General features: G+C 31.8%; 4 protein-coding genes and 1 long non-coding RNA gene across 5 annotated transcripts; 4 read left to right on the top strand and 1 right to left on the bottom strand.

The window, feature by feature from the left end:
• Positions 1 to 719: 719 nt before the first annotated feature.
• On the bottom strand, positions 720 to 1,660 carry LOC142516868 (uncharacterized). The gene is made up of 2 exons (XR_012812643.1): positions 1,325 to 1,660; positions 720 to 1,171 (listed from the first exon to the last, which is right to left on the bottom strand). It is a non-coding gene; the product is annotated as an uncharacterized LOC142516868 (long non-coding RNA).
• Positions 1,661 to 5,044: 3,384 nt separating this feature from the next.
• On the top strand, positions 5,045 to 5,748 carry LOC142516852 (uncharacterized). The gene is made up of 2 exons (XM_075619888.1): positions 5,045 to 5,353; positions 5,452 to 5,748. Exons 1-2 carry the CDS (start codon positions 5,198 to 5,200, stop codon positions 5,518 to 5,520), a joined length of 225 nt encoding a protein of 74 aa, XP_075476003.1. The 5' UTR covers positions 5,045 to 5,197; the 3' UTR covers positions 5,521 to 5,748.
• Positions 5,749 to 11,754: 6,006 nt separating this feature from the next.
• LOC142536721 (uncharacterized) lies at positions 11,755 to 12,771 on the top strand. The gene is made up of 2 exons (XM_075642009.1): positions 11,755 to 12,036; positions 12,302 to 12,771. Exons 1-2 carry the CDS (start codon positions 11,839 to 11,841, stop codon positions 12,503 to 12,505), a joined length of 402 nt encoding a protein of 133 aa, XP_075498124.1. The 5' UTR covers positions 11,755 to 11,838; the 3' UTR covers positions 12,506 to 12,771.
• Positions 12,772 to 16,840: 4,069 nt separating this feature from the next.
• On the top strand, positions 16,841 to 17,774 carry LOC142536713 (uncharacterized). The gene is made up of 2 exons (XM_075641996.1): positions 16,841 to 17,160; positions 17,289 to 17,774. The coding sequence occupies exons 1-2, from the start codon at positions 16,903 to 16,905 to the stop codon at positions 17,490 to 17,492; spliced, it is 462 nt and encodes a 153-aa protein (XP_075498111.1). The 5' UTR covers positions 16,841 to 16,902; the 3' UTR covers positions 17,493 to 17,774.
• Positions 17,775 to 19,165: 1,391 nt separating this feature from the next.
• LOC142536703 (cellulose synthase-like protein D4) lies at positions 19,166 to 23,777 on the top strand. The gene is made up of 6 exons (XM_075641984.1): positions 19,166 to 19,903; positions 20,285 to 20,683; positions 20,886 to 21,690; positions 21,808 to 22,212; positions 22,298 to 22,632; positions 22,728 to 23,777. Exons 1-6 carry the CDS (start codon positions 19,446 to 19,448, stop codon positions 23,689 to 23,691), a joined length of 3,366 nt encoding a protein of 1,121 aa, XP_075498099.1. The 5' UTR covers positions 19,166 to 19,445; the 3' UTR covers positions 23,692 to 23,777.
• Positions 23,778 to 25,671: the final 1,894 nt, after the last annotated feature.

Below are 25,671 nucleotides of genomic sequence, written 5' to 3'. Positions count from 1 at the left end.
TTTTGAACACACTCTTATCGATCCATACATATTTTTATAGATATACATGTTTACGCTTTGAAAACATCTCAAAATTATATATAAATAAAATAAGGTAATGCATGCAATTATCCACAACTAATTATTTATGTTACCGATTTAAATGACAGTAATTATGGCCTCTGGGCCTCCCCTACTATAATAATAGCACAATTAAATATTTTAAAACCCCATTGGACCAGACAGACCACACCAGAGCCATAACAGAACTTAACAGATAATTATTTACACAGATGCGATTAACAGCATTTCTGTATCCTGGTCCCAATGCTGGTTCAGTCAAAGGATCTTAAAAAAAATTTAATTCTAACAAAATAATCAAAACTGAAAAATATTGTGCTAAATATATTTTAAATTACATATAAACTTTAGTATCAAACTGTTTTAAGAACAAATAAAATGTAAAGTGTAAAATCTTATTACACAAATGATTTTTAATGATATTTGGAAAAAATATTATGATAGATTCCAAAGACACTGATATATTTATTGTTATAACATCTTTTTAGTTTATGCAAGAAGTGATTTTTTAGTTGTACGAGATTTTGTTACAATTGTATCTCGAATTCGATATCAAAATCCGAGTTAATCTCGTTTCAAATTCAGACCTTAGTGTCACGGGAACTGTATGAAGATCAAAACAAAGAAGTGATTATCAAAGATCAAGAAAAGGGGCAGTCTTCTATCCAATACCAGAAAACTTGCCTGGAATCAGCTGTCCTTGAAACAATAACATCAATAATTACAAACAAATTAAAAACCTTAACTTTCACGCTAAACAAAATTCAACAAATTCAAAAGGGACTCTAATTTTCGAAAAAATAAAAGGAAAAAAGATTATATTATATATATAAAAAGACTAGAGATGGCATCCGAAGCAATTACAGGTTTTGGGAGTGAAGGAGCAGAAGCCGAAGGGCCTGTTCGGGATGTTGCAGTTGATCGCATAGCAACACGGCGACGCCAAGCAGTAGCTTCTGCTCCGGCCTCCGCAGCAAGTGCACAGCGCACAAATCTGAAAACTCCCCAGTCTTCTCCGGCTCTCGTTCACCATAATCATCATCTCTTCCGTCCCCATCGGCACCATCTCCACCGCCGCGCTCACGTTCCCCTCCGCCGTGAACCCATTTTCCTGCCAATTCACAACTCAGTCATGATCAAACCGATCAAAGAAATGAAAGACGTGGAATGGAATAAAACCCATGAATTTGCTAGTGAACTGATAGGGATCTAAGTTATATATCAAACCGGAAGATTTCGATTATTCTTTCAGAAAGATACTCACGAGGGACGATTGAATTACTTCGGTTGATGCACTGGATGCAGCGAATAACAATAGGAACAGCGACCAGAGGACCCCGCCAGCAGTTGGACGCATCTCTTGCAGTTGTTATTCAGCTTTTTGGCGAAGGAATCTCGAAAATGGCGGAGAAAATAGGTTTGCAAATTAGGATGAAAGCGTTGTCTTTGCTATAAATAAGATGGATATGAATAGAGAAGGTGGGGGTTAATGGGATTCAACTGTAAAGAAGAAGATTTTAATTTCTGCACACTTCCTTTTTTCCAAGAGAAAAGTGGAGTAATGGAGTTCGGAAGGTAGTGGAGATAGAGAGAGTGTGTGTGTATGAGTAATTAAGCTTTGATAAAAAATGGATATGAGACGATCTCAAATGTCGTATTTTACGAGACAAATCGTTTATTTGGGTTATCTATGAAAAAATATTATTTTTATGCTAAGAGTATTATTTTTTATTGTGAATATCGATAAAATTGACTCATCTCATAGATAAAGATCCGTGAAATCGTCAAGAGACCTACTCTTAAGTTTTTCTAAATGAAAGATAGCAAGTGTCATTTGTTTTATTTTAACTATAATAATTTCCTCAATATCATAATACACTAATATTATTTATAATAAAAATAATATATTTAAAAAAAATCAAAATATTATATTTTTGTTACAAATTGTTTGACGTTACATAATAAAAATATTAATTTAAAAATGTTAATTAATGTAATTAACTAAATTTATAAATATAAAATTATATCATGACTCTAAAATATTATTCTAAATTATTGGAATTACTATGATATATTATTAGATTGAGATACAAAATGCATTAATTTAAATATGAGTAACGTCTTACTTTAAGGGAACATTGTAAAATTATTATTGCAAGTAAGATTGCGTTTAATTTTTGGTCCTACTTCGATCTTTGTTTATTGACTTTGATTTTTTAAAAAAAAAAAAAATTCCTATCAACACAAAAAAATGTTCAGACATTAAAACTATATGGAATTGACCCAAGGGAAGTGACACAAAAATTGGGAAAAATGATCTCGTAAGTTGACCTATTTTTGCTTTTTTTTTTCCTCCTTTATATATATATAATAAAAAATGAGAGACATTAATAATAATATTAATAAATAGCTAACAATAATAAAATAGAAAAAATGACAAACACTAATAATAATAATAATAACTTAAGAATTTGAATCCATGCAAAAATTGTTTCTAAAATTTCTTTGTGTGACATCGTAATGTAGTAAATAATTATAAAAATAACAATATGATCGAAAAAAAATGAGAAACATTAATAATAATAACCATCATTATCATAACTTAAGAATTCGAATGCATCCATGCAAAAATTGTTTCTATAATTTCCAACCCTTAACTAAAATTTATAGTAATGGGTTCATTGTTTGTAAAAATAAATAAAAAAATCCGACCGTTATTTGGTTTTTATATTTATTGTTCAAGTAACAGTCGATTAAAAAAAAACTCGAATTGGAACAAATTTTTCTGCAACTTACAGGTTTTCCGGTTCAACATCGGTCAATCTATCCAGTTTTAGTTTTCAAAAGAATCAAAACTATGGTCGACTGGCATGTTTTTATATCAATTATTATCTCACTCGTGCGACGTACATACTATTAAAATTAATAAATATGCATTTTTTAATAATTATTTAAATTATTGATATGATAAATATATTTAATTATGATATGACCATTTTTATACCCAAATAAAAATAAAATGCTACCGTCAAATTAAATTATTTATTATTTCATTCGATATATTGATTGAGCTGAACTGCTATTAATAAAAAAATAAAAAAAATGTTAAAAAAATATGCTATTTGACAATCAAAATATATTGATGTGTGAATATCACGTCTAAAAAAAATTAAGATATCATTTGTTGGGTTGAAAAACATAGTCAATCTTGATTTTGATTATAACAAAATTTGTCTTTGTGTTTCTAACATATTTACTCAAGTGTGTAGTTTTTAGCTCAAGTTGGAAGCCGTAACTCGAATTTAACCAAATTAAAAATCTGACAACTTTCAATGTTTTGATGATTTCTCACAGCTTGATAATGCAAAGGACAAATCGTCAAAACCACTTAACACAAAACTCAATTTAGAACATGTTGTATATCACGTCAGTTATGTTAAATTAGATGTTATCTGAACAAAATAATGGCAGCAAAACCAAACTGATTGCACGAAAATAACAATCAAATGAGCATGATAAATTACGATATTTTGGTCAGTCTGAATAGATTGATAATCCAAATGAAACGATTCAGTATGTCTTATGAAGCTAAGATAATGATCTACAGATAATATTTACAAGTCAAAGTATGAATCGGAGTATAAGATGCTGATAAAAGACGATGAAGATATGTGTTATGCGCATGCTGAAATCAGCAATGCTGGTTTCAGAATAACTCATTAAGTTGTTTCAGTTAAGCAAACGAGCAAACTGAAAGACCAATTTAACAAGTTCAATTGAGCAATCAGCAAAAACTGAATGACCAATTGAGCAGATGAGCAAAACTGAATGACCAGCTGAGCAGGTTCAGTTGAGCAGTGGCAAAGTTGGATAAAAGCGTCAAAATCTTATAGGCTCGGGAAAACTGACCAGCAAAGCAGAAAGTCTATTTTGAATATCAATAAACTTTTATAGAGTATTCTAAAGCCTTTATTGAATACTTATATGCTTTTAAAATATACAAAAATCATTAAATTTTTTACATTGAATACACCCCCGTAGATGAAATGATACGATCAATATAAACACTTAAAAGAGTATTATTTACACTCTATTTTTTAAAATATACTTCGTATTTACTCTAAAATGCCTAGTATTTCTTCAAATGATTTTTTTAAAAATATTTATATAAATATACAATGTCTTTTATATATTTTTTAATCAAATCTAATAAAATATTAAATTAATTCACAAAAACCATCAAGATATTATCTTATGGATCAATTTGTGAGACGGTTCTTCTACTCGACACGACTCATGAAAAATATTATTTACTGTCAAAATTATTATTTTCATTAAAGATCTGAACCGAACTAACCCGTCCTATAAGTATATATCTGTGAGATCATCTCACATGATATTTATTCGAACTGATTTAGTTATATTTATTTTTTTTAATTCGAGTAATTTTTCATAAATATGTTTATAAAAATTTAATTAAATTATTGCTTTCTAATATTTTTTAAGTATCATAATAAATTATTATAAAATAATATTATTATTAGTATTTTTTCTTCAAAAATATATTGTAGCAAATTTTAAGATAGTTTTTTATTTTCTAATAATTATTTATATTCATATTTATAATATGTATTTCTTTAATTTAATGAATTACGAAAAAAAATTATAAATATTTATATAATTTATAATTATTAAGTGTGTCATTATATATTTAAATTCCTAAAATAAATTTATTTTTAATTAAATAATAAATATTTATACTCTTATTTTTTAACATAAATTATTATTTTATTTACACATGTAATATATTAATATATTTTTTGTTTAATATTATTTCGAAATGATTTAAATAAACATATAAAAAATAATTTTATTTTTAAAATTAAATAAATTAGTAATATTTAAAATTAAAATATTATTAAATATAACACTAATTTACCATTTTTTTTAGTACGAATTTTTTTACTATCAACTCTACTTCTAATTAAAGATCAAACATCGACTATTCCAAGCTTCCAACATTGACTCCAAAACAAAGCCCAATAAATTTGCAGAAATCCCCAAATTCATCCGCGGATAAGAACGTTGCAAGAATAGTCGTCATCCTATTGTTGTAATCGCAGGAGATCATCTGGAAATGGGACGTCGCGCAGGCCGCAATTCGTCTTCCTCGGACCAACCATCGCTGTTGACCAGAGGGGTCAACTCTGTGTTTGCCTTCGTCCGTTTAGCTGAATTCGAGATCCTCTTCGTCCTCTTCTTCCTCATCGCGTATCTCCTCTTCAAAGATCTGGTTAGTGGATGCTAATTGTGGGCAGTTCTCTTAATTCATTATTGATCGATTATGACGACTGAATATTTATCGGTTGGGTTTTCTGGAATGTTTACTAGACATCGAGGCCTGAATATAATCAAATCCTTGTGAAGAAGCCCGGGGGACCTGATTGGTGGCCTTACTAGGAGAGGCTACTGCTGCAAATGAGTCCTGATGTGTAACTGGTTTGGTAATTAGGAGCTTTTGTTGCCGATATACAAATCAGTACGAATTCTCGTTGCTTTATTTTTCTTGATTCTTGTAAATATCATGGCTTGAAACGCATATATTTTCTTGTATCTTTCTCAATTTGCAACTATTCATGTAATGCCATATTATCTCTGTTTTAAATTTTGGACTTACTTGGATGAAAAGCTGTAGCTTGAATTTAAATGCAATTGGAAGTGGTAGAAATCGAACTGGAAGAATAATTCACTGGCCTGACTTGAGTATTCAGTTTCATTATTAAATCTAATAAGAAACCCATGAAATTGGCATATCATATTTTTCCCCACGCTTGGCATGTTTATGGTAACGAAGAAGTGGACAGGTAATACCTTAGAGTGGGGAGGGTTGGCATAATTACCTAAGAAATGGAGTTAGTGGGGGCTATTAACGAATCGAGTTTAAGCCTATGAATATGTACTCCATTTCCACGGTTCAAATACTGAATCTCCGATCAATCTCATTCAAAATTCTATCTGAATTTGCTACTTGGCCTTTCTATTCCGACTTCGTGTGTTAATATTCAGGCACACATTCTATTCCTCAGAAGTGATGATTTGTACTCGCTAGTTTGGGAAACTAAAAGTACCTGTGTTAGAGGATAGATATTTTTAAAGAAAGCTGTGAGTTCCATAAGCCTCGTGTTTGTTAATCTGACGTCACAAACTTAAAATATGTTTTGTTTATTCCGAACCGGGTTTTCTCTCTTTCAAACATAGCTCTAGAAATCAGTGAATCATATTTGTTCTCTACTGAACCCGAACTGAGAACTATTGTCTCTTCCACCATGCTTGTTGGACCATATCAGTATTGTTTCCTTGCTGCTGTACTTGTCCTACCATTAGAGTTCAGGCCCTACTTTCCAAGTATTTGGAGTTTCCCATGTTCCTGTTCCGGTAGATGCTGCTATTATGGCTGAGTGGTTGCTCTAAATTCAGTCTCTTCATTAACAACAGGGCTATCCGGCTGCCTGTTGGCTCTAAAGTCAGCCTGCTGACTAACAGCAGAGCAAATTCACTCATCTTATTTTTAGTAACACTTCATTTCAATTAATACTTGCAATTACTGTAATTTTGTACACTAATTTCCTACAATTTGTGCCTTCTAACCTATCACTGCAGGAATTATGACACAAATACATAGTTAAAATGAAATAGGTGTTTTGAGTTATTATGCATCCTTTTAGTCAGCTAATACGTACTTGTTCTGGTTTCTGTACATTGCGTATGACATGTTATCTCTTGCAGTTTTAGTTTTGTACATTTTTAACCCGATTTCATTTGTTTCAGTTTATTTATCTTGAATTTCATCGATCTTGTGGTCTGTGTGTTTAATCGGATAAGGATTACAATCAAACATTTGCACTTAAATCACACATTTGGTTGCCTTTTTTATGTGCTCTTGTTGCCTGTGTATTATAGTGTGATATTTTTTGTAATTATATTCATGTAACTATGTTCTGACGACTAATTTTAGTTATTCTCTTTGAAATCAATAAAATATATTACGATTCAATTTTTTTTTAAACCAAACCAAATTGTAGTTGAACACATCTACTATTAATTTTTATATAATAGTTTTTGTGGATTTTTTTCCCGATATTTTTACAAGAGTATAAAATGTTATTTCTCAGTTAAATCTAACATACATATAAATATATGACTTTTAATTGTGAATTTTCCAATATACCCTTATTCATTTAATGTAGCAAATTAAATCAATAATTTTTTTGATGGATTCTTTTATAATTTATTGTCTATCTTAAATGCCTTTGGATATTAATGCATATTGAATTTATCAATTTACCTATAATTTTTCTTTGTTGCTAACTAAAATTTGTCACAAAAATTAGTGTATTTCTTCATGGTTGCTAATGAATATTTAATATTTATATCTTATCTTATCTTTTCTTTTCTTTTATAAATTGATTTAAGTAATAATTAAATAAATAGTTACTCAATAATTTAGTGATTTCATTTATGATTCATTATGTATTATGATAATATTTTAGATAATAATGTTTTTAAAATTAAAAGTTTCTATTACTATATATTTTTGTTATTAATTTTCAATTGCGTTCTAAACATAATACAAAGTATGGTTATATTAGCATTATTCTATTACGAAATCATTGTATATAATATATTGATTTGTTATTTTGTTTGTTCTTTTCAACCTATTAATTAATTTCTAATTGTATACGATGAAATTACATACATAAAAAATAATTTTTTCTCTTTTCTACATATTAATTAATTTATCATTATATATGATGAATTTATATACATAAAAACTATTTTTCACATTTCAAAATAACAAAATTATTATTTAATATTACTCACATATTAAATTAACTAAGTTATGTTTACCAATTCATTGTGCATTATTACTATGATTGCAACTTAATGAAGCATGGATGATGACATAGAGTGGTCATCCTAACAATTAATATTTGTGTTTAAATTATTATTAGCAATTAAAATTATTTTGTGTTCGATGAAACTATTTGATTAGTGAGAATAAATTTGATTTAGAAAAATGATTTCTAAAATGTAAAATAACAAATATATCATATTTGTTAGGTGCAATAATTGTTTATGTAAGATATAACAATCTAAATGTGACGTTTGAGTTGTTTTATGATTTTAAAAGATTTTAGTTAATGTTGCATCGTTACCCCGGTTATAACTTTTGGTAAATCGACAAATGCATGATCTTACAATTGGTATATATAAGAGTCAAAGTCATGAGATCGATTCTCATAGATTGCAATTAGTGTAATTATTGATATTGTTGGAATGCAATAATTGTCCTTGTTGGATACATCGATCGAATCATGACGATTGAGCTACTATACCGTTTAAAATATTTGAGTTGATTTGTAATATCTATTCTATAAAAGGAAAAAGTTAAACAAAATTCGCAATGAGTTAAAAGTTAGCAAAGACACCATTGATATTTAACTTAATAACAAGTTTATGAGTTTTATTTTAACATCATTATGATAATTTAGTTAATTAAGATAATTTTATTTGGCAATCACTATATGCACTCCATTTAAATACATTGTGATTTTGGTTTTAGTAAAATTTACTATTCTCTTAATTTTATTTATATTGTTTTTCATTGTGAATGATATTTGGATGAAAAATACCTTTGTTAATTTGAGAGAGCTGTCATTATGTTATAATCATGTAAATTGAAAAATGTTATATAAATAAGTGAATATATTTGATTTATCGTCATGGTGTATTTTTATTTATTGTATTTTGATATATTTAGATTAATAAATACTCGTAAACAAGATGTTATTCAAACGATTTTAAAAATTATCTAAATCTCGTTATTATATTTTTCATTATTAATCACCACGTGCATCGCACGTGATCATTCCTAGTATATATAAATACATGGGCATCATAAGTGGGTAGGTCAAGAGGCTGATACAAGGTGGTGATAATATACGATTTCCAGAAAAGGTAGCAACCTTAAATTCAAGCATCGTAATTGGAGATACAACAGGAATAAAGGGGTAGAATCAAAAAGTGGGGGAGAAATCATTCGACAGTCCACTACTGAGTTATTAATATAATGTCCATATAATCAATAGCTATCCCATTTTCATTGTATTGTACATGGTTCTTGAATATTCACGTAGATGATAATACCCTGCTCTACACTTCTAACTGGGATGTCATAAACCATTGTAATAAGTAGAAATATGCTGTGTGTGTTTGCTGAGTGATAAGAGTTGCAGAATTATAAACTCATTTTAAGGTTTGTTCATGCTACACTTGGTGAGTTACACGTTATCTAGTTGAGGGCTCGTTGTCCTAATCAGTATTAATTACACGTACAATCATAATTAATCAGTAAACAATTAAATCGTGAGTTAAAAATTTGTGTTTGGTCTTATAAAAATTTCGGCATGACCTTCCCGTAAATAAGATATACCAGAAATCAAATACTCAAAATAAACAACATATGCCTTCAATAAATAATATTTATATAAGCAAGTGACGACTATACACATTCATGACATATACAAACAAAAAAAATATCATATAATCCGAGAGATGAAAATGCTACGCATTATCTAAATACGATTGAGCCCACTTTCATAGAGCTCTAGTACTTCCTGATCGCTTCCTCTCGAGCACCTGAGGTCGTACCACCTATTATGTCCCCACACAAAAAACTCGACAACAACCTTTCGGAGGTCAGAAACTCCAATACGAGACATCAAGAAACCACAATGTTTGGCATATAAATTCAATGATGCAATCCATGAATACATGCTGGATATGATGATATCAAGAGTTAAATGATCGGTATCAGCAATCATACATGATATGCTCGAGCTGGTCAACGACTCAGCGGACCGTACTTGGGATATGGCCCAGCCTTGAAGCTAACAACTACCTAAGTCGGACCGAATCAAAGTATCAAACATCTCCATTACATAATATCATATCATATATATATATATATAACGGATCTCAACCGAAATATAACTGGATCTCAATAACAGACAAACTCAATATGATATGTTAAGTGGTATTGATGTGTCTAACTAAAATAAAAATGTGTGTGAACAAAATAAATATTATTTATTTTACACATCAATTACCCACTGATAATGTGCAAGTCTGCATATAATATAACACAAATCAACAAGTAACAAATAAATTAGACATAGGATTATCATATGCTTTGTTAGACATCGTGAAAATAACTGATCTCTACGTACGTCAACCAATTTACCAGTAATTTAAATCCTCAAGAAAATCTTGGAAATATCAACTCAAACAAATCACTCGAATATTAATTAAATTTAAATGGTCTTATCATCGCATAACAATCTCACATTCATTTAATTTCAACTAAAATTCCAACTTTATTTATTTAGGCACTTTAAATTTCTAAACTTCCAATATTCAATTAAAATGCCTAAAATATATAATTTATCTTTAAATGGCACTAAACTAATATTCAAACGACTAATTTTCCTAAATTACCAAACTTTGAATTTTATATAAAAATTCATAATATTTCAATTTGCTTATTTTAATAGCTCGAATTATTGCGACAAATTCTAATAATTAAAAACATCATTTTTTCCTCAAATTATCGCATTATTATATGAACGATAAATTATAGGCTTGTCTGGTTATATCTTTAAGTCGATTAACTCCGGAACATGAAACATGAACCCAATTATCAGAAAACCAGAATGTCTCTCAATGAGATAGGGAATAGTTGCAGTTTTCTCATTCACGAAATCAAATTTTCAGATTCATTTGTTATCATTTATGGCAATGTGCCAACAATCATTTAATGCAACATGCAATGAATCAATAAAAGATCGAGAAAAAATTCTTTTTGTATCAGATAAAGCAAAAGTCGAACGTTGCAAGGATTTGAAGCTCCAAAACAACTTGCAATTCTACACTCTCTCAATTTTATCAACATCTCCAAGTTACAGCCATTTGAAAAATTATCAAACCAGTCTCAAGCCCTATTTTCAAATTTATTATTAATCTTCAAGGATCAATCAAGGCTAAGGCCTCTCACAATTTCTCGGGCCTTTGTTTGATCACATTCGAGAAATCTTGAACTGATTGAATCCAAGGACCCATTCCTAATTATAGTTGTTGTATTGTTGGTTTGGTGATAATAGAAATCTTGAAAGACATAAAATGATTAAATGTTTGAAACTTTCATAAAAAACTATTGTGATTCTTAAATTACCACATTTATTTATTTTATCAAGTTCATTTGATTGTATCATCATCTAGATCGTATGAACCTTTCCATAGTATGAAAATCCTTTTGAGTGGTTTAACATATATCCATCACCAACTCCAAAAATAAACAAATTATTAAAATAAAAATATCATTTTCCCTTCGCTACAAAAAAGGTCAACATCCTTCTTTCGAAATCCAGATACATGTGTGGATATACTCTATTCTATCTTTATACAAGTACACGTGCCCTTCTATTAGGACAAAGGCCAAAGTTGCAAAAGTACACGTATCCGAATAATACATAGCTACGTGTCCACCTGCTTCGCTTTCATCCGACGCTTGTCCTTCCCGAGCTCATTTTCTATTACCACCTTCACACTATATATATCCCTCGCTAGCACCTTCCCTATATCACTTCTATCACGCATCACTCTATTGCTGTAACAACTTTTGAACATTCTCTATTTTGAAACAAGAAGGTACGAAGGCAGATGGAGCCACATGGGAACCACCAGCTTGGTGAACAATTGAGGAAGACTGATGAGTATGGCAACCCCGTCCACCACACGCCTGGAGGAGAATACGGCGGACATCATGTTGGCGCCGAGCATCACCATGGTGCTCCTATTTCGATTCCCCCCACCACCGATGTTCCCCATCACCGTCGATCCGGCAGCTCAAGCAGCTCGGTACGTTAGTGGTCTGCTGGTTAAGCGATGATCACTTAGTTTTTAGACTTTTACACTAGCCTCGATGTATTTGACACCCTTTTTGGAAATTTGAAAAAACAAAGAACTTCAAAAGCAAGATCAGCAATCTTTGTTAATCTCTGGTAGATTCCCTGATAAGTGGTATAAGTGCGCAAGGTTTTTGAAAACACCCGAGCTTTTTCGGCGCATTTATGTTTACATGTATTGATTCTTGTTATCTTATATATATAATCATGTATGGCAGTCTTCTGAGGACGACGGGCAAGGTGGTAGGAGAAAGAAGGGTATCAAGGACAAGGTCAAGGAGAAGCTACCCGGCGGCCATAAAGACACTCGGCCACATCACGAAGCGGGATACGGCGGAGGCTACGGCGCACAACCAGAACCTGAGAAGAAGGGGATGGTGGACAAAATCAAGGAGAAACTCCCTGGCGGTCAACACAACTAAGTAAAATATTCTACACTCAATGCACATGTATATATAAATACATACATATATATGTGTGTGTGAGTGTACGATCATACCTGGCGGCCACCACTACTGAATACCACAACCCCACATCCGAGTGTTTCCTTAAATTAATTTCAATTTCAATAAAATCGTGTTTTCTTATACGTTGAGAGAGCATGAAGCTTTGTGATCTTTGAGTTTGCGTTCATGTAAGCCTAAAGAATGTATTTACTTTTTAAATCTCACTCTATATATTTGTCGTATGAATGGTAATTAACTGTCGTACTTTTAAAATAACAGATAAAAAGAGATACGTGATAAAGTTAATGCTGTATCATACATTTAAGCTGAAAACAATCGCAGTTTGGATTTATTTGGGAAGAATAGAGTCAACCATGGGTTAAGCTTAACATGTAGCAAGATTTGAACATTTTTCTACGAAACATCTGTTAGAAAATTACGTGTTTGAACTACATCGTTCACAAGTAGCAAGATGTTCAGAAGGCACTGAAACTTTGTGATGTGTTAAAATTTTCTAAAATGTTTGAGATATTCAAACCAACTTAAAATAGAATCCTTTTAGATGTTGGAAAACATATGTTGCTCGAATCTTTTTCAATTTGCAATCGTCGCCTGTAGAGTCTGAGTGGTAATTGCTAATCTGGTCCGGTAACTTTTTTTTAGTGTATATACATGTTTGGCATAAACCAAGCCTTTCCCAAAAAGTGGTTCTGGAAGGTAGAATCTGTTTGGTTTTAGTTTTTTATTTTCTTCGTTAAATTCGTCGAATCTTATTTAATTCTTATCGATCTATATTAAATACATAAGATAATATCGATAACAATTAAGCAAGATTCGACGAATTTAATGTAAAACTCATATAAAGAAAATAAAAAACTAAAATCAAACAGATTTTACCTTACAGAACCATTTTATGGGTATATATATATATATATATATATCGTATCTGTAACGCTGCCTTATTTTTAAATAGTGAGATCAATCAAAATATGAAATATGTCAATTTGCAAAAATTAAAATTCAATTTTCCTGTCAGTATTAATGCAAGTCTGACAATCGAACTTTTGAAGCTATATCTCCGCAGCCCGTTCCTTCTTAAACAACAACTCAGTCAGTTTTTCAAAACTCCAATGAGTAATGACGGAGTTGGGTTGCTAATAATGGTGGTCGTTGTCCGAGGAATAATCATTTTTAACTGTTGAACTGTGAAGATTACTATAAAAAAAAATTGTTTTTTGTTTTAGTATATTTAATCAAGTGGGTAGTAAAATATCAAGTTGAAAGATTCGACGAACTAAAATTCAAAAGAAGTCTTGCAAAAAATTTGGTGAGCAAAAGTGTTTCAGTATTAACTCGCAAATCAATTATCCAAATTAATACATGCTAAAATGATTAAAAGTTATACAATTATCTTGAAATCAAATTTCGGACTAATCGAGTGAATTCAACGTAATCGAGGTGAACTATTTAGCAAGTGTTGTAAAGTTAAGTCGATGATCTATAAATAATTCTTGAAGTCTGAATCGAAATTTAAGAAGCAGATAATTCGTAATGAAGTTGTTCTACAACTCGGATACAAGTAGTGGCTATACTTGAGCAGTTTTAATATTACAAGCATATCTCTCTCACATGAACTCGAGATTTAGTAATTCTTGATTTTATGTAAAAATAAGATAAATGGCTGCAATACCACTTTGACCATAAATAAATGAATCTAAGAGCTATAATCACCAAATCAGATCACGTTCATTCAACCGTTTTGCTCATCCAACTTTCTCATTCATTCAAATGTTAAGCTCCTGGAGCTGGACCAAATCGGACTACAACCTACCAGAAACATGAATATGATCATTTTTATATCAGAAATCGTACAAAACATTTTTCAAATATCATATTATTTTCTCTAGTATATTTTATTAAGCAAAAACTTGTGTGAGATGATCTCATAGGTCGTATTTGTGAGACGGATCTCTTACTTGGGTAATATATGAAAAAATATTACTTTTTATGTTAATAGTTACTTTTTATTGTGATTATCGATAGTATTGATCCGTCTCACAGATAAAGATTTGTGAGACCGTCTCACAAGAGATCTACTCATTTTATTATATATATAATCTTGAAGATCTAATAAAAGCTTATGAAACAGATTCAAAACACATACTTGTGAATGAAGAAATTAGCTAAAATGAGAGAAAACACAAGAAGATGAGTCTAAATAGATATATGACTTTAATGAGAGCTTTTGCATTTGTGTGATGATATATTTGATAGTATACACATTGTAATCAATTAATTTGCTCACACACAAGATCACCCACGTATACAACAGAAATGAACTTCAAAATTTAGTTGAATGATAGTTTTCACACAAAACAAATTTAAAAATTCTATTTGTAGTCTTGTCATAAATGACATAAAATATTACGTGGATCGTGAGGTTGGCCTAGAATCAAGAATGTGCAAGGAGTTGATTAGATAAATGGTAAGTCTTAAATCGAAATGAGTTTTTACAAATGGTTATATAAATCACCGTCTTTTAGTTAATCTTTCCGAGGGGAACAAAGGACGACGTAGAAGTTGATATTCTCCTAATATCCATAAACAAATTCGTGCATATTTATTAATTTCATTTACTTACTTTTGCTACTGTTTTTTGTACATATAGTTGAAACATTTTATGTGTCTTTCAAATACAAATTTTTTGCATACAATGTGTTTGATAAAATATTTTAACTAAATCGTTTTTACACATTCAACGTGCATATCTTTAAACGTTTTACGAAATATTTAATCGTTTTTTAGAGAAATCATTTTGAGTTCATTCCGCTTGAATTTAAAACCACACTCAATTTAATTTCTCAATGTTCAATTTTTTAAAAGAGTTTTATTTACCTCATCTCTAAACTCTCTAACCCAATATTAACAATAACAAAAAAAGTAATACATGAAAAGTACATGAAATACGTAAAATAATTTACTGATTCATTTTTTTAAATAGTATTCGTATCATTTTATATTAAATAATCGAAAAATACAATATGTTCGCATAAATATTAAAAAAATTTGTGTATAGAATGAACCAACTAATGCATTTCGTGTCAGGAACAACAAAATTATACGGAAGATTCTTGGAGGAAAAAAATTTGAAAATTGAAAATTCGAAAATATGAAAATTAGAGATAATAGAAGAATTATGAGAAATCAATTTAAGAATTTTACTATGTTTCTTAATTATGTATTTTATTGTTTTTTTAATTTTAATTTTTTCCATATTTATCTCTTACTTTCTATTATATCATTATTCTCGTCTTTTAAAAATTATTTGGAGCAAAAAGAGAACAAAAAAACCTGGTTTCTATTTGATAAGATCATTGTCCGAGTTTTAAATCATTATATAATTAAATATATGTTCGATATATGATTAAAACTGAAATTTCATTATATAAACGATGGATTGAAATAACAAAAATAAAAACTATAATTGCGATCTTCCCTCGTATATATTTGAGAATTGAGATCCTGACATCTAAGAATATTTTAGGTAATCGATGTCACCTCCATAGGACAAATTTGTGCCTTGTTGAAAATAGTCAAACTGGCAAGGAAAATGGCCACGGTTGATGAAAAAGCGAAGGCGACTGATTAACCAATGAACGACCACAAGCGGGATTTTCGCGCATCGTTGCAAGATGAAAAACCAAATTCCAAATGAAATCTTTAGGTATGAGAAATAGAGCGGGTCTCGTATGAGACCGTATCACGGATCTTAATCTGTGAGACGGGTCAACCTTACCCATATTCACAATAAAAAGTAATACTTTTAGCATAAAAAGTAATATTTTTTCGTGGATGACCCAAATAAGAGATCCATCTCACAAATACGACCCGTGAAACCATCTCACATAAGTTTTTGCCCGAGAAATATATGCATTTTAGAAGTAATCAATACATCAATTCAAATTTGTGATTTCACAATAAAAAAATCGATTATATTAAATTATTGCGAGTTATATAATAGATTTAGATGATCTTTTCCTTTATATTTTGAAATGGAGCTTAACAAAATGTTATATTATGTTAATATCCATTCGAAATCAAGACAAATCTTTTGTGTAATATTATATCGTAGTACAAATACACGTGCCCTCGTATTCGGAGAAAAGAAAAAGTGGCAAAAGTACACGTAGCCTAATTAAGGTTCGGTACGTGTCCAACTGCTCTCGGATTTATCCGACACTTGTCCAGCCCAAAATCACCTTCGATTTCAACCTTGACAATATATATATTCCTCACCAGCCTAGATTCAAGATCACCAATTGTCACACATTATCTTCTATTACATTCTTGACAAAACAAATAACAAGAGGCAGATGGCGCATTACGGTGACGAGTTGAGGAAGACTGACGAGTTTGGCAACCCCGTCCACCATCCGACCGGAGTAGAATTCGGCGGACCTTATGGAGCTGAGCAGAGGAAGACCGACGAGTTTGGCAACCCCGTCCACCATCCGGCCGGAGGAGAATTCGGAGGAACTCATGGAGCCGAGCATCACCATGGTGCTCCTATCGGGGTGCCACCCACCACCGGTGAACCCCAACACCGCCGATCCGGCAGCTCAAGTAGCTCGGTACGTTATTGGCCTGGTCAAGGAATCACTTCACTTTTTAGTCTTTTACTCGGGCAAAATAGAAAAATATTTTCTGTGCATCAAGTTTATTGATTGTTCATATATAAAATCTTACATATATATGGCAGTCTTCTGAGGACGACGGGCAAGGTGGTAGGAGAAAGAAGGGTATCAAGGACAAGGTGAAGGAGAAGCTACCCGGCGGCCACAAAGACACTCAGCCACATCACGAAGCGGGATACGGCGGAGCCTACGGAGCACAACCAGAACCTGAGAAGAAGGGGATGATGGACAAAATCAAGGAGAAACTGCCTGGCGGTCACCACAACTAAATAAAATATTCTACACTTTATATACGCACACACTCATACGTATATATACATACATATATATATATATTTGTGTAATTTGTGTGTTTTTAAGTGTGTGTTCGAGCATCTTACTATTGTGTGTAATAAGCCTGCAAGCCATGGATCCTTAACTTGGGTGTGTAAGTGGAGGACATTGGCGTGCGTGTGAATCTTGTTTTTTTTTCCTTCTTTTTCCTGATGTGTAATTCTACTGTATTACCTGAGATTTCAGGGTTTGGTAATTTATTTGGTCATTTGGTGTTATATTTTGTGTTCTTGGTAATAGTACTTGGTTGTTAAATATCATATTCAATTATTTTCTATGGAAATTTCTCTTGTCATCTAAAAATAGAATATAAAATGGGCCATACTAGTGTGTAGTGGTTAAAGAGGTGGATTTTAATTTTTTCCCCGAGTGTTGCATCACACGATAACGCCTGAATATATAATATAATATGTTAAATTTATTTTTAAAATAAGGGGAAAAAATTAATTAAAATATAAATTACAATAAAAATTAACATTTATCTTAACTAGTGTTATAAATAATTATTAATTTTATCTACTTAGAATATGCAAGACTTCTTTTAGAGTATACAGATATATACTATATAATCTATATTTTACCCCAAAAAAAAAAAAAACTTCCGTTACCTTCACAATAATATCTTAATCAAAATTTCTCCAAATCTAACAGCATTATGGTATAAGAAAATATCAAATTTTTGAATAAGTAAAATCTTTACATATTTTATAAAAAATTAACAAAATGTAATCTTTGAGAGACGATGTGTACCGAGAACAACGCTTGATAATGTGACAGATTTATGGTTTGACGAATATTTTATTTGAATAATTTATAATAAAAAATTAATTTTATTAAATTAATAAAAAAATTAATTTTTAAGCTGAAAATATAAAAATGATCAACCCGCATATTAATTAAAATTAAATAAGTTGGTGAACACGAAAATTGAGGAGGAATTCTGCCTCTAGACACATCCAATCCAAACAATAAAATATACTGATCATATGAAAATAGATTATATAATATCTTTCACAAGATGGTTCACGGATATTTCTTCGTGATTTGTGAGACAGATTAATCATGTCCACATTTATAATAAAAAGTAATATATTTGACATAAAAAATAATATTTTTTCGTGAATAACCTATATAATAGAATAATCGTTTCACAAACTTGACCCGATTTTTGTGTTTTATTAGATAATGATACCCAGTTTGCAGAGTTATACTGAGCAGGAAGAACTAATATGAAAATAGACTATATAATATCTCTCTTCCAATCGCAAGACTCGAATCCAATACTTTGTGCTAGGGTGCAACTACTTATCAACAAGTGATCGACGTGATAAATTGTAAAAAATTGGTGAAGAAGGTAATATTTGCTCATATACTTTGTTCAACAAGAGGAACCTCGAATTTTTCTTATCTAGATTTTGCTACTAGTTTAACACGATTTGAAAAATAATTTACGATTGTCTTAAATTTTATATTAAATATTTGTCCCTTTAATTTCTACGTCCCCTTGCTTCTCGTCCGTCCACTAATTAGTCCTCAGGAATATTGGGAGGTTTTCAACTTTATATCACATTTTTAGGATCTTAATTTCCCCGACCATCTAATTATTTGCAATTCTTACAATTTCCTTATATTTCCCAACATGCACGCGTGCATGAAACAATCTTTTCTGCTAATTTGAATCAGAGACTTGTTGAAGATCTTCATAGCCTCTCGACAATCGTGGGATTCACGAAGTTTCGTTCCGAAAACATGATGTTCATGATGAATATACAAACGACAATGCTGCAAAATGTCGATTTGAGGATGAAATGAAACTTGATCGGATCAGACTGAAATTATTGCAGGCATTAGCGTATACATAACACATTTATATATTTTCTGCGACGAAAATGGCGACCTTGTCGAGCCAGCCATCGAAGAAGGTGCGCAGCTCCGCCAATTCTTCTTCATCAGGGAACCGAGGTTCGACTGGGCAGACCGTGAAATTTGCGCGACGAACCTCCAGCGGGAGGTATGTCAGCCTGTCGAGAGAAGATTTAGACATGTCCGAAGAGTTATCGTCGGGGGATTACATGAACTACACGGTCCACATTCCTCCTACGCCGGATAATCAGCCGATGGACACCTCCGTGGCCACAAAAGCCGAGGAACAATACGTGTCGAATTCTCTCTTTACGGGCGGGTTCAACAGCGTGACTCGTGCTCATCTAATGGACAAGGTCATCGACTCCGAGGTGAGCCATCCGCAAATGGCCGGATCTAAGGGCTCCTCCTGCGCCATGCCGGCTTGTGATGGCAAGGTTATGAAAGACGAGCGTGGCAAAGATGTCATTCCTTGCGAATGCAGGTATAGATTAAATGTTATAATCACTTGAATATATATATATATATATATATATGACTATGATTAAAGGATTTTTATAGTATTTTAACATTCATAAGTTGTCTAATTTTCGCACAAAAAGTTTTTCAATTTAGGATATTTAGACACAAATAACTAGAACTATTCTTTGAATGATAATTACACTACCAAAATTGGAAATTTACTGAAATTATTCTCTTTTCATGGATGACAATCAATAATTTATTTTTGTGACTAAACTTGATAATTGTACACAAAAACGTAAAAAATTGCATCTTCCCCTTGCATATACATTACAATGATGAATTCACCAAGAAGTGTTTCTTCATTTGATATTCATTCAAGAAAATGTTTTGTTCTTTTCAGGTTTAAAATATGCAGAGATTGCTACTTGGATGCCCAAGGAGACACCGGACTGTGTCCAGGATGTAAGGAGCCATACAAAGTCGGCGAATATGATGACGAGCCAGTTGATTTCTCGAATGGAACTCTATCGCTTCCGGTCCCGGATGATCCCAAGAGAGATCACCGCAGCATGTCCTTGATGAAAAGGAACCAAAATGGAGAATTCGACAACAATAAATGGCTATATGAAACACAAGGCACGTATGGATATGGGAACGCATATTGGCCTCAAGACGATACGTATGGAGATAATGGGGATGGAGGAAGCTTTAGAGGGGGCATGTTGGATTCCGCAGACAAACCATGGAAGCCTCTAAGTCGAAAATTACCTATCCCGAATAGCATTATTAGTCCTTACAGGTACTCTAAAATTCATATACATGGTATGTATTAATCATTTTGTGCTGATTTTTTTCAAAAATTAAAAGAAAAATGTGGCGCGCATTCATGTAGATTAACTCCCCCTATTAAATTATGTGATCCTTGTAAATTAAGTTGCCAACTGTTTCCACCACGGAGGCGAAGTAAGCATTAACGTACCATTTTCTCAATGATCACTCAGGTTGTTGATTGCTGTTCGGTTAGTTGTCTTGTGCTTTTTCTTGGCTTGGAGAGTTCGACACCCAAATGAAGATGCGGTATGGCTTTGGTTGATGTCGGTTACTTGTGAGATATGGTTTGGCTTTTCTTGGATCCTTGATCAGATTCCAAAGATGAATCCAGTCAATAGAAGCACAGATTTAGATGTGTTGCATGATAAATTCGAAATGCCATCGCCTTCCAACCCGACTGGTCGCTCTGACCTCCCTGGTGTTGATTTGTTCGTATCCACAGCAGACCCCGAAAAAGAGCCGCCACTCGTCACTGCCAACACTATATTATCAATTCTAGCTGTTGACTACCCTGTGGAGAAATTAGCTTGTTATGTTTCTGATGATGGTGGTGCCCTTTTGACCTTTGAAGCTATGGCGGAGGCAGCGAGTTTTGCTGATTTATGGGTCCCTTTTTGTAGAAAACATGACATCGAGCCTAGGAATCCAGAACCTTATTTCAGTATGAAAGGCGATCCAACAAAGAACAAGAAAAGGGCAGATTTTGTCAAAGATAGGCGTAGAGTGAAGAGGGAGTATGATGAATTCAAAGTAAGAATAAATGGATTACCTGATTCGATAAGGAGAAGATCAGAAGCATTCAACGCAAGGGAGGAGATGAAAATGATGAAGCACATGAGAGAGAGCGGGACAGATCCATTTGAGAAAATCAAAGTCCCAAAGGCTACTTGGATGGCCGACGGAACCCACTGGCCTGGAACTTGGGCCATTCCATCTGGTGAACATGCCAAAGGCGATCACGCGGGAATTCTTCAAGTACAAGCAAAATTTGTTGTCCTCGGATGTTTCTTGTTCTACACTATTAACATCCGTAACTAATTCGTTATATTTTTTTATGTAACTTGTGGTTTTTTTGATATTTGTTATCAATAGGTGATGCTGAAGCCCCCTAGTGATGATCCACTAATGGGAAGTTCGGAGGAAAATCTTTTAGATTTTACTGATGTGGACATCCGTTTACCCATGTTTGTATATGTTTCACGTGAAAAACGTTCTGGGTATGATCATAACAAGAAAGCCGGTGCCATGAATGCCCTCGTACGAGCCTCGGCCATCTTGTCTAATGGTCCGTTTATACTCAACCTTGATTGTGACCATTATATCTATAACTGCAAAGCTATCCGCGAAGGAATGTGTTTTATGATGGACAGAGGTGGCGAAGATATATGTTATATTCAGTTTCCTCAGAGATTTGAAGGCATTGATCCCTCTGATCGTTATGCGAATAACAACACCGTGTTTTTCGATGGTAATATGAGAGCACTTGATGGCTTACAGGTAAACTTTGCATGTATGTTTGTACGTTTTCACATAATGGTATGACACAAACTATGTAGAGATTGACTGATCAATTCCATTTTAGGGCCCGGTTTATGTGGGGACAGGATGCATGTTTCGAAGATTTGCTCTTTATGGTTTTGATCCTCCAAAAGTTGACAAGATAACAGATAAAGGCTCGGAAACTCAAGCTCTAAAAGCAACAGATTTTGATCCTGATCTTGATGTGAACTTATTGCCGAAACGTTTTGGTAATTCCACAATGTTAGCTGAGTCGATCCCTGTTGCAGAATTCCAAGGCCGTCCTCTTGCTGATCATCCTGCTGTCAAATATGGTCGACCACCGGGTATTCTTAGAGCTCCGCGTGAACCACTCGATGCAGCTACTGTAGCTGAAGCTGTTTCGTCAATATCGTGCTGGTCTTCATTCTTTGCCTAACCTTCTAGTATGCTATGATAAATAGTCGTATTTCGGATAAGAGTGACTCATTTATAATGTGGATGATCACATGCAGGTATGAGGACAAGACAGAGTGGGGTGATCGTGTTGGATGGATTTATGGCTCGGTGACAGAAGATGTGGTGACCGGATATCGGATGCATAACAGAGGGTGGCGCTCTGTCTACTGTATCACCAAGCGAGATGCCTTCCATGGATCAGCACCAATCAATCTCACAGACAGACTCCACCAGGTTCTCAGATGGGCTACTGGCTCAGTCGAGATATTCTTTTCACGAAACAATGCCTTGTTAGCAACATCCAAACTCAAATTCCTCCAACGCCTCGCTTACCTCAACGTGGGCGTCTACCCTTTCACCTCATTCTTTCTTGTGGTTTATTGTTTCCTTCCGGCACTCTCGCTTTTCTCAGGCTACTTCATTGTACAAACACTTAATGTCGCGTTCTTGTTATTCCTCCTAACCATATCACTCTGTCTAATGGGGTTAGCAATATTGGAAGTGAAATGGTCCGGAATCGGGCTCGAAGAGTGGTGGAGAAACGAGCAGTTCTGGCTCATCTCTGGAACCAGTGCTCACTTAGCCGCGGTGGTGCAAGGACTACTCAAGGTCATCGCGGGCATCGAAATCTCGTTCACACTAACGTCCAAGTCCGCGGGAGATGAAAACGAAGATATCTACGCCGAGCTTTACTTGGTTAAATGGACATCTTTGATGATCCCACCTATTGTGATTGGAATGGTGAACATAATAGCTATAGTGGTGGCGTTTTCGAGGACGATTTATGAGTCTGTGCCTCAATGGAGCAAGTTCATCGGTGGGGCGTTTTTCAGTTTTTGGGTTCTGGCTCATTTATATCCATTTGCAAAAGGGTTGATGGGAAGAAGAGGGAAGACTCCAACTATAGTGTTTGTATGGTCAGGTTTGATTGCTATCACAATTTCTTTACTTTGGGTAGCAATTAATCCTCCTGGAGGTGCACAAACAGATCTTGGAGGTGGTGGCTTTAAATTCCCTTGAGCTTAACTACACATGTCATTTTTTGTTATTACAAGATTTTGAGGATAACAATGACACTAACCATGCATGCGTATATGCTTCCAATCCACACTCAATATTTGTTGTTTTTGTCGGCATAGTTGTCCAATAAATCAACTTGTATCTCTGGATTCAGAACGTGACGTTCTAACGTAATATACAATACTCTGTAATTCAAGTAATAATAATTATGTTTTCACAACAAGTATATGCATTTATTCATTCTTTTGCAAAGACAAAAAATCTTGATAGTGCTATAGATCATGTGCAATATGGTATAGATTGCTATTTGCAATGTCTTAATAATAAGTAAAATCAACACTGCATTTTCACCATTTTGGACTCTCTCCTTGGATGGGTTAGGCCATATTCCATGTATATATCACTACTTCCATTATAAATTTCATCATTTTATCTTTATAATTATGTAAAGTCCCTGTCTATTTCCTTCACATTGTCGGCTTTGTACCAAAATTTAGTTAAATATAAGTTAATTCCGTTTTCTAAAAAAAAAATCCTAATAAGTCAAATAATTTTGAAGATTCATTACATATATAGTTGTCCTAATATAATTTATTTTCATTAATGCATATTCAAAAGTAGAGTTTTGTTTACACTCTTGGTGAATTCATCAAAAAGCAGTGTTAAATAAAATTTTGGTTAATTTAAAAAATTATATGTGAAATAATAATAATTTACATTTTGAAAAAATAAAATTTACAATATCAATTTTACAAATACAAACTAAAACTGAAATTATTTATTATAGACAAATGAAAAAATTATAACTCGTTATTTAATCATAATTTTTAATAACAAAATCGTTTAAATCAAAGTAAACATGTTATTGTTTATCCATAATTAGTCTGCATTCTATAAAATTATTTTAATTATCCAAATATGATTTATTTACATATAATCACATCCTACCAAGTAAACGCACCCTAAATTTTGATTTAATATCAATTTTAATTGAATTTTGGTTTGTTTAATTTGATATATTGATGATTAATTCATTAATTTGATTTTTTTCCTAAAATTTGAACATGCTGAATATATCAAAGTATTTTTAAAAAATATATTTGTTAAACATTTTTATTTATTTTTTGACTACTTTGTTATACATATTATGGTTCTTTAATTTTTCTATTAAGATTATTTAAATTCAAATTTTTTTCAATAACCAATTAATTCTACAAATTTAGTATTAATTTGATTATATTTATTTAATTTACAAACACTAATGAATTTTATATTTAAACAAGTTGAAATAATTAATAATAAAAAAATATAAATGTATTTTTTTAATTTTTGTGTAAAATTAATAAATCTTTGGTAAAATTTTATACCCAAACTTTTTTTATATATCTATATTAAAAAATGACAAAAAATTTTTATTCCCCTACTAAAACTTGGAATACTCTATGAATAAATTTAAAATTTTAAATCGAAATACTTTTTTTTTTGTTATTTTATCTTTTATTTATATATGATAAATAATGTTGATATTTTTTGAAAATACTAAATTTTAGTCGTTGATATACAAAAATTTTGCATTTTAATTTTTAAGGTAAATCAAAATTATATAATACCAAAAAAGTAATTGTAACGATAATTTTGTATACCAATAAATTAAATAATAATCTTTGAGTGTAAATATTCAAAAAAATTCATTTAGTTGAATTTTTTTTTGAAATCGTAATTATTTTAATACTAAATAAAACAAAACATAAATATTTAAATTTGTTATCGGATCAACACATTTTTGTAATCATATATAATTATAATATTGTGTACTTTAAATAATTTCAATGATGAATGAAAAATATGATGTAGATAATTAACGCATAAATTTTTATAAAATCATCCTATTCGATTTAATTAACAAAAATATATTAATTTTTAATAATTATTTATCAAATCAACTCATCTTATAAATATAAATAACTCATTCTTAAATAT

This window comes from Primulina tabacum, chromosome 1, assembly GCF_025594145.1.
Source record: "Primulina tabacum isolate GXHZ01 chromosome 1, ASM2559414v2, whole genome shotgun sequence".
In the NCBI taxonomy this organism is placed as follows: domain Eukaryota; kingdom Viridiplantae; phylum Streptophyta; class Magnoliopsida; order Lamiales; family Gesneriaceae; genus Primulina; species Primulina tabacum.
This window is presented reverse-complemented; position numbering and strand designations above follow the sequence as displayed.